Source organism: Puntigrus tetrazona, chromosome 6 (genome assembly GCF_018831695.1).
Source record: "Puntigrus tetrazona isolate hp1 chromosome 6, ASM1883169v1, whole genome shotgun sequence".
Lineage (NCBI taxonomy): Eukaryota > Metazoa > Chordata > Actinopteri > Cypriniformes > Cyprinidae > Puntigrus > Puntigrus tetrazona.
The window spans coordinates 10,354,561-10,364,761 of NC_056704.1; the positions used below are offsets into that span (position 1 = coordinate 10,354,561).

The 10,201-nt window shown below is 38.1% G+C and overlaps 1 protein-coding gene across 1 annotated transcript; it reads right to left on the bottom strand.

Annotated features, from left to right (window-relative positions):
- Positions 1-1,316: 1,316 nt before the first annotated feature.
- LOC122347367 lies at positions 1,317-4,290 on the bottom strand. Its single transcript, XM_043242568.1, has 4 exons — positions 4,175-4,290; positions 3,633-3,944; positions 3,179-3,354; positions 1,317-2,235 (listed from the first exon to the last, which is right to left on the bottom strand). Exons 1-4 carry the CDS (start codon positions 4,254-4,256, stop codon positions 2,083-2,085), a joined length of 723 nt encoding a protein of 240 aa, XP_043098503.1. The 5' UTR covers positions 4,257-4,290; the 3' UTR covers positions 1,317-2,082.
- Between the last annotated feature and the right edge of the window lie 5,911 nt (positions 4,291-10,201).

Consider the following 10,201-nt stretch of genomic DNA (forward strand, 5'->3'; position numbering starts at 1 on the left):
TTGAGATCTCTTTGTCTGGTCTGAGTATATAAGGAAAGTGACAAAATACAACAAGGCGCGATTCTGTAGCCAGATCGGCCCGTAGTGTGGTGTGTGTCCACTGTGATATGTCTTTGTAAGATAAAACAAATTTGCTTTTGATGGTATGTAATACTGGATTGTAACCACCAGCAATAATTGCTTGGCAGTGGCTGAGACTGACTGTTGCCAACTCTGGGGAATAAATTACACAAGGACGCCTTGTCACACCTACACCAACTTACAACAAGCAGATGGGTGTGGAAATACTGCAAGGGGTCATTAACACATCAGTGCACTGAATAAATAATTACATGATTATTAATTACATGATAAATAATTAGGTTGAGGTCCACAAGCGTGGGCTCCGTCCCCTAAAAGGCAGCAAGTTGGTCTGGTTGATGTGGTAAAGTTGATCCACCCTCCGTCTTCCTGGCTGTCGCAACTGGTATGTGACCAGATTTTCTCAAACACAGTGTACGGACCCTGCCAACTGGCCAAAAACTTGCAGGCACAGGTCAGGACCAGGACCATTACTCGGTCTCTCGGCTGGAATTTGCTGGGCTGGGCTTTCCAGTTGTAGTGCTGCTGCTGTGCTTGCTGAGCCTTGATGAGATGTTCCAGGGCTAATGGCATGACCTGGTCTATCCTCTCCCTGATGGCCTGCTGCTCCCACAACTCTTTTGTCATATTTGAGCAGGCCCCAGGCTGTTGGCCTGGTGTGTTGGGGTGTGAAACCTGTCAAGGCCTGGAACACTCCTTCGATTTCGAAGAGCACGGTATCTGTTATCCTCTGCCACCACCCATTGCAGCCACTGCTTCAACGTTTGGTGAAAGCATTCAACAAGAGAGGCAGACATTCTGGGAGTGGTAGACAGTGTTTTTGACCTGCTTCACTTTTAAGAAGTTGAAGTCAGCCATTAGGACATAAAGAGGGTGCCCTGGTTGGTCAGAATGTTCACCAGTATGCCAACGCATCTACAGAACATGAAGAGTTTGTGCACAATGGCCTTGTGTCATGTATAGCATTAATATCTGGTAAAAAGCAGAAGATGAACAGGAAGAGTCTATAAAGAGTACCTCATCTGAGGGCTATAATAGATTGCTGACTGCTCAAGCATGAGAGGTGTGAGTAAGAGAATAGACCTGTCAGCATCCCACTCCCTGCAGTTGTTCACATTGGTTATTGCTTTGTAATGAATTTGTTGGTAATATACTGTATTAGTGTATTACTGTAAAATAACATGGTATAAGAAACCTAAAGCAGTTTTAAAATCATTTCATCCATTATTTAATCAAATTGTTTTTGCATTATACAGTGTTTACATTATGTGGCACAGTACAGAGACATGAGACACTTTTTTCAAACACAAGAAAAAACTGTAGAATTAAATTAAAAACATTAAAATGTAATACATATGCAGCTGGGTGGTGAGTAAAACAGCATGCATGTTAAATGATATATAAAAGCCTCATCTGCATAAGCTTTAAAACTTGACATTCGACATTGTTAGTCAACACAAAAACAGTGGCTTGTTTTGATGCATTCTGAAAAGTTACAGAAAAGAAGAGAACATGCCCGTAACTGCAAAGGAACAGGATTGGTTAAGAATGGAACCAAGTTTAAAACAAAAAACCTCAGAGAGTTAAATACCATTTGCTATTTTTAGTTTAAAGTTTGCAATGAAACAAAAAGGCTTTAATTGCCGAAATTATGATTAGATGAGTGAAATTTGATTACCTGCTATTCCTCCTTGAGCTCTTTGCACATGCATGAGCTCATCAGACCACAAATGAGGTATTAGACATTTCATCTGTCCATCAGCTAACAATATCTCTGCTGCATATTTTGTTTGTTCCTCACACTGAAACTATTTTAAATTCTTCTTGACCTACAGCTTAAAATATAACCATGATATTCACACTAAATTAATTATAGAATTGTATTTCTCTCTCTCTGAACTCAAAAAATGCAAATGATAAACTCAAATTCAAAGCAATTAATCATTCAGCTGCCAATCCAAATAGAAAATGATACAACTTAAAATCTAATATCAAAGATATTTAGCAAAATAGCTTGGTGGTTTGATAGCCATGGTTGATGAGCATCCGTACACTCGGCTGGATGTCGAAATTGCTCCGTTTCATCTCTTCATAAACTGAGTCTGGGGGTTCATTTGAAGGCCTGTTTTTTTTATTCCCCCAACGGCCCTTCACCTGAGGGTAACAAAAATACGATGACTCGTTCAAAAATACTATATTTTCATAATTCTTGCAATGGTCTTGACATATTCTCCAAATATTTCTTTAGCTTCTAAACTGACTATAACAGGGGAATTGCTAACTCATTATTGTGATCTTACAACAGACATTCTACTGACTATAAGTAACTTTGCAAGTGCATGTCAACTTATTCTAACCCTACCAGTCTACTAACACTAATGAGAGTTAGTAGATGCATTGGTGCAATGATACTTATAGATACTTATAAAGAGAAACCTAGTTTTTTGGTTATAGAATAGAGCAAATGATAGATGAATGATACTAATGTACAAGCACCAAACACTGATTGTAGGCCTAAACTTCACAAAAACTATAAAATAGATCTTCAAATCCAACTGGATAATCTCAATGATGATCGAGGGTCAACAAAGATGCGGACCTAGGAACGCATAGAACTAAAATCAGGTTCTGCGCAACTTGGTCATTTTGATTGTGTAAGCATGAAATACTGCTATTTCACACTCATATCATTTTCGATTGTCAGTGGTTTATCAATTTATTTTCACTTTCATCTTAATGTCAACAATTAATCGTTTTAGAACAAATTGCAGGCCACTTGATTTCTGATCAAATTTCAAAAATTTTGTGTGGATTTTAAACACACCTTAACTAATGTTACATGTAAAGCTTTAACTTATTTTGAAAAACAGAACATAAACAGTTTATAAATTTAAATAGAAAATCTTCCAGTGAATTTAGAAACTGCAAAGGAATTAGACAGCACAGGTTTTTAACAACAGATCAAACCACAAAAAGTGTCAAAAGCGCGTTTGTGCATTGCATAATGCTGTTTATAAGCAAAGTTTGGGGTTTTTTGCTTTTGGTTTGTGTTTTTAGGTGAATTAATTAAAATTATTGTATGTGTATGTAAACTTACCTTCACAATCACAAAGATGAAGCCAATGACACACAGTAGCGACAGGACAGCACATACAGCGAGAACGATCTTCACATGAATATTTTCCGTGCAGTTATTTTGTGATTCTGTTATATTTACTGCTTTTGTGTCATTCATATTTGTCTGCAATTTGTTATCCCTGCTGTCCATAATCTCTGTATTTGGGAAGAAGTTTCCCATTAACATTGTTTACATAAATACATGCATTAAATTCATATAGACCACAATAAACCAATTATGTTTGATAATAAAATGATTTGCACGTGTAAAGCCTGAGACACACTGCATGATTTCTGGCTGTCCCAGATGAAAGACTGACATCGTGAAACAATCGTGTTGAATCCAAAATTTGCTTGATTGTTTCATGATGCCAGCCTATTAACTGGGACAGACAAAAATTGTGCAATGCGTCCTGGTCGAAAGACGCACTTACTTATGAACAGCCCTGTGACTTTGCCCAAAGTAATATTCTCATCAAAATTAAATTCACACCAGTACACCCCAATGTCTGAGGTAGTTACATTTGAGAAGTAAGCTAAAAGCTTGGGAAATATTCCGATCACTCTGAATCTATCTTTATACTTTGCTTCTTTAATGTTAAATGTGCCGTCTTTGTAATAGTAGAAGACGAGGTGTTTGTTTTCATTTGATCCTTTTTTGTACATGTAGACCCCATCTAGAGGGGTTTTATCAGTAGCACACTGGATAATGACTTCATTTCCAACAGCTACTGTCATAGATTCAGCTGTTTGAAAAAAAACAACAACAGCATCTAATGAGACCTTAAACACTTTAACACACAAATAAAGTATTCTTTACAGCATTGTATTTGCACGAGTGTGCTAAATTGACTTTTCTTAACCAATGCAACATTTTTACAAAATATTTTTCGTTGCATAATCTAGAATCAATGAAGTGAACATTTCTGAATACTGAAATGGAAAGCAAAATGTACATAAATATGCATATTCATACCTGGTAAGTTTTGTTCTGCACACAAGATGTTTTTTAAACAGATACTGATCAGTAGAGAACTGTACCTCACGACACACGGCATCTTCAAAGCTCTTCGTGACTATAATTACCTTGTGTTGAACAGCATATGGTGGAAATAGCTGTCAAATTTAGAGCTTATATGCAAATTCTTTTTTTTTTTTTGGTTGGTTGCAACGCAACCAAGTGGTATAGAACTGTAACTGCAGTATGTTAGCTCAGAATATAGATATATAATATATAATAAATATTCTCACTTGACAACTTTTGTAACACTGTGACACAAGCAGACTAATCCTAAAAAAATCAGTAATGATAAATTATTTTGATAACTTGATTTTTAGTTAAAAAAATGATTTAATGGACAGTTTGTCTGAGGTCAAATAAATATTCCTTTCCCATGACCTCTCCAGACTCGTATTACAACTGCACCGTCCTTTGTTAGTTTCTGTGCTGCTCTTCACTACCCTCCTCAGTCCTCAGCCACTCTTGATCATCACTAATAATCATCACTATTCAGTCCCTCTGTGGCTTGGTTACATAGTGGGTTTGCTGGAAGCCCCTTCTTCCTGAATGTGATGAACCTGCGGCTCTGCCTTCAGCCTCGGTGTGTTCTACCTCTACCTGGGGACCTGCTGCATGGGCTCTTTCTTCCCTCAACTCCAGCCTAGACCATCAGGGATTTTGTCTCACTGAGAGAGAGTCCCATGTCTTTTGTGTCAAAAAATGAGATTTATGGCCGGTCATGAAAATTCCCTCCCATCCTCCCGTCCCATAACTGGACATCTGTTTGTACATCTGGTCTGGACACTTGTTCATGTACACCCCCACCTATCTAATATGCCAGGTGTTTATTTACTCCAGCGACTGAAAGGAATTTATGACTGTTTGGGAATAATTTTTTTGTGTGGTGGGCCTGTTGAAAAGTGCTTTAAACTTTAAAATGTGAAACAATGTATTAATTGTTAAACAGGGTTTTTATTTAAGTTTTTTTCAGATGAATACCAAGAAATTAAAGCATTAAACATATGTTGGATAGAATCCTTGTCTGTTTGTACCGCAATCTGAAATCAAAAAAAAAAAAAAGTACAATATTAAAACAAGACGTTTGTTAAAACAGTAAGATAGACGTCAAAATATTTATGATGCAGTTTTTTTGCAAGTAGTTTTATATAGAAAATAAAAGAAAAAGATTCACACTGTGATCTAAAAAATATATTTGTATTTTAAACAAACATGTTTTAACATTAGGTTATATTTAATAAATCTTTAACATTTCTTAACTGATTAAGGTATTATTGTTGTTTTAACATGAAGAAAGTTAGAGCTTTTCATGTTAAAGATAATACCATTATCTTTTTACACAAAACACTATTTTATTTTACTTAGTTATTCACATCTTAAAACTTGTTTGGTTTGGTAGTTAAAACATACGAATGAGTGCACAAATATCTAACACGAATGAAATGAAATGTTTTTAGGACTCACGTAACTGTTGCACTAGTATTATCTATCTGTTGTAACTGTTTGAACATGGATGCACAACTGTAATGTTTCTGTTGAGACTATTTCACTCAAACGGCTCTTTACCAGGAAGGATCAACTCAAGGCGAAATAAAACACAAGACAAGTTTTTGGATTTTTAGCTTGCAAGGATTGCGCTGTCGGTTGCAAGTGGGAGAAAAGCAGGTTTCTCTCTTTCACCTCCCTTTTGCCTCCCTTTGCCTCCAGACGGATCTCAGTCCGCCTGAGGCCGGGGGCCGGGCAGGTCTTTGCCTCCCTTTGCCTCTTCCTGCCTCCTTTTGCCTCCGTTTGCCTGCTTTTTGCCTCCTTCTCCCTGCTTTTGCCTCCGAAGCTCAGATCGCAAGTCACTTTATTTATAGAGGAAAGGACAGAGCAAGATAAGTAAAACCAACTGGCAAAACAAAGACTTCAGACATGTTCGTCACATAAGTTATCACTAGTCACATATCTTTTTGTGCGTCAGAACCTTCATTCCTTCAGATTCTTCTGGTGCCCATATCAGTATTATACGGAGGTCGTGTTATGACCAAGAATCAAACTGAAACTAAAAGGGCCACAGGTGCATAACTGTCAATATTCAACTCTAGCATTCCGTTCTCACCAGGCTGACAAAGCCTGGCACCCGGTGGACACGTACACAACGCCAACAGTTTCAATATCAGATCAATGAAGGTTGTAGTAAATAAATAAAACAACTAGGGATGATTTGGGGACTGTTTTGTAATGTAATGAGTTTTGAGGATCTGGCAACTCAAACATTTTTCGAGTTGCTAGGTAGAAAGTTCGGGGTTTTTTTCATTTACAACATCCACCTCCGAATACATCTGGTGGCGGTGAACTTTTCAGCCAAAAGTTCAAGCTAAATATCACTGATCAAATATGTACATTATAACAGATGTTCTGGTCTTGACCTTTTGTGACATTTAGGTTAAGGCGTCACATTCCCTAGTAGTTTTATTTATTTTTTACATCTTTCTTTGATACTTTAATCAGTTAAGAAATGTTAAAGATATATTAAACATAACCTAATGTTAAAACTAGTGTTTGTTTAGTGACGTATGCCACGTAGATTCAGTCATGTATCTTGTCGGTTTAACAAGCGTAGATGATACTTTTGCATTAGATGTTTTAGTCTTTTTTCATAAAATTGGTTAACACTTAAACACACATCTAAACAGACAATGATTCTATCCAACATTTAGTTAAGGTTTTATTTTCTTGGTATTCACGTTAAACTTTAATAAAAACTTCCCTTCATTCCCTGTTTAACAATTTATACATTGTTTCACATTTTAAAGTTTAAAGCACTTTTCAACAGGCCCAACACACAAAAAAATTATTCCCAAACAGTCATAAATTCCTTTCAATCGCTGGAGTAAATAAACACCTGGCATATTAGATAGGTGGGGGTGTACATGAACAAGTGTCCAGACCAAACAGGTGTCCAGTTATGGGACGGGATGGTGGGAGGGAATTTTCATGACCGGCCATAAATCTATTTTTTTGATAAAAAAGGACATGGGACTCTCTCTTCACTGGGCCTTGGACTGTTTGCTCCAAGATAAGCCATTCATTGCTCTCTGCCACTCCACTCCTTCAGCTTCGGACAGCTCTGCTCTCCCTCAGGTTCAACCTTAGCCCTCAGTTGTTTCAGCTCAACCACATCCTTAAGAATACCCACTTCCATCTCTGAGGGTGGTTGCAATGGAAGTGTTTGTTTGTGTTCCATCACTTCATCAGCTCTCCATCGGTCATCCCCCTGTTTTTGTCAACCAGGATTAGCACCGGGTTAGCACCACCATCATCTCCACCATGGCTGCTACCACCAGCATCTCCAAAATGACACAGTGAGACACAGAGACGACAAATTACAATTGTAAGAGATTGTAATCTCGTTATAATAATTAGCCTTTTTAACACTTTAATACTCTTTATTAACTAATGGAATGTTATTTTACAATAATTCGTTATTATGTATACGTTCACAAAAACACTTGAACAGAACAGAAAAGCAACCACAGGTGCATGACTTAGTGTCACCAAGCCAGCAGAGGGAGCCCTTACCTCTGAGTGATCTGCATTCACTCCCTCTGCGACAACTTCCTGTTCCAGGACTATAAAAACTGCAGCAGGCCACTCACCTGCAGGTTGCATTGTTCGCCTGTTCTATTGTTGTTCCCGAGTTATAGATTCCCTGGTTTTGACCCTGCCTGTCTTCTGATTCTGTGATTGTTTGCTGCCTGACCTGACCTCTGCCTGTATTTGGATTTTGTTGTTGCCTTGCCTCTGATACATCTGTTTGCCCTGTTTGACACCTGCCTGCTTTGACCATGCCTTCGTTTAATAAAAGCCTGCAAATGGATCCGCACGCCTCAGACCCCTCATTCGTGACACTTAGCATGGCAGCCAATAACCATTTCTAAATCCTCATTTGGACCAGGTTCAGTTGCAGAATCACATCACTCTGTGCTTCTCAAAGGATTATGTTTAGATGAACGATGGTGTAGTAGTTAGATATCTCTGTGTCATTTGGCTGCTTGTCAATAATGAAAAACGCAGTTTTTTTTAATAGTTCATGCATATAACTTTTTAACATTAAACCTGTGGTAATGCATTTTTCCAGTGGAAACAAAATAGCCTGCACTGATATTTTCTAATAAAGGTGAGAGTAGTACATTATTCGGGTACTGTAAAGGGCCTATTTAAACTGAGTGCACTCACAATATCAATTATAACTCCCTCCACTACAATTTAAATGTGAAACTCAAATGTTCAGCGCGTGCAGGGGTTAGCGTTTACATAAATAGTAGCCTACGTAAAATTAGAAACTTGATTTCAGTTTGTTATGTTTTAGATCATCCTGGCCATTCAGAGCCGTCATCCGTGAGGCAGGAAATTTAAGGTAACCACCACATTTTCAATTTTAATTTGTAAACACCACATCTGCGCTTGTGTTTACCTCAGCTGGCACTGGCATTATTCAAATTAACAACGTGTTTTTTCACCGAATGTGTACAAAGTACTGTGGGTTATCTCTAGCAGCGAAGGATACACTAATGCATCCTTTGAATTTCTGTAAAAGAAGGACGTATTCAAAGGATGCATCCTACTTGCTTTTCTGAAATGAGACATCCTCAATGACATATGCAGCCTCCGGAGGGTGAAGATTTCTAAAGGAGACACATTGTTAATGTTTATTTTTCCTTTTATTAGCTACATCGAACAAATGCTTGATGGTTTCCCATGGAGTCCACTACATTTGTCCAATTCAGTCGCACTTATGTGATAAAATGCTGGGTAAAGTGTGATTTAGAGGACCTTCCTCCGTCTGAATAAACAACTGTCCAGAGAACGCAATAACACGCCTCAGTCAGATGATCTGAGACCAATAATTAACCAAATGTGTGAGGGTTATGGTGAAGGTTACAACCCTTCCCAGTACTTGATTTACAAACTTGATTGGTCACCGTGAGGATCTCCAGGCCTCCCAGCACCACATCCTCCCATTGCTATTAGAGCAAGCATAGAGTGTAGATTCACAAATAATCTCCTATAGGCCTCTTATATGTTTGATGTGTATTAACTCCTATTCTCCTATGCATAACCCTTTTTAGGAATAGAGTGTGTAATGAGTGCCAGATATTTGAAGTTTGTTTGCCATTTCATAGTGTGAATGAATGTTCATTATTTGTGATATGTTACAAAACATGATAAAGTTTATGAAGCTTGCAGAGATGCTTTCTTCACACTGGACCCTCGTGTTAATGTAAGGTAATTTATGCATGAATGAAGATCCGTGCTGGGCCTGGATCTGTCCTGCAGCACATCAGTGATTAGAGGACCACCTCCAAACTGAAAAGGACCCTCAGAAAACGCAAACTGTTAAGAGCATGAACTGCTCTGGTTTGTGCTCTCAGACTCACCCCATTGTCCTGCCAGCGAGACCTTCATCCAACCGTTTGTACATCTTCAACTCTGCTGAACTTTCAAAGCCTAAAGCAGTGCAACCCACACAAAGAGAACTTCTAGAACTTACAGCAGTAAGCGACCAGCTCTAAAACCAAGGCAATGTCCATTTACAGCGAGGGATTTCCCAAAGATGCTATCCAAGAACGGCGCCAACCAATCAGAAGAACTGGGATTTCCTCAGACCAACCTACGGGACCTTAACTTCAGCTTGGTAATACAAACAATCTTCCATGTCTTAATGAAATGGTGCAAATTTTAAGAAGTTGTTGGAATGTAGTGTAATATAGCTCAATAAACTTGTGTTTCATTATAAAGAATTGTTGTCTTGTGTGGTGTGCATTGTAAAGTCAAACTTTGTGTATCCCGTGAATTTTGAATCAAATCAACTCGAATCCTTAATATTCAATTCCCAAGTATTAATTAAATGGTTAATTAAAATTAATCTCTGCTCTCCCAATCCTTTTGTGCTGCACTGTGACTACATTAGTTGTTATGCTTCAGTCTTCTGTCAGCTCA

Excerpts from the sequence above, each read along its gene's own strand:
- LOC122347367 (XM_043242568.1), bottom strand. The coding sequence starts at position 4,256 with ATGCCGTGTGTCGTGAGGTACAGTTCTCTACTGATCAGTATCTGTTTA. Across the intron at positions 3,945-4,174 it reads TGCAGAACAAAACTTACCAG|CTGAATCTATGACAGTAGCT; the intron begins GTATGAATATGC and ends TTTTTCAAACAG. Across the intron at positions 3,355-3,632 it reads AGTCACAGGGCTGTTCATAA|AGATTATGGACAGCAGGGAT; the intron begins GTAAGTGCGTCT and ends TCCCAAATACAG.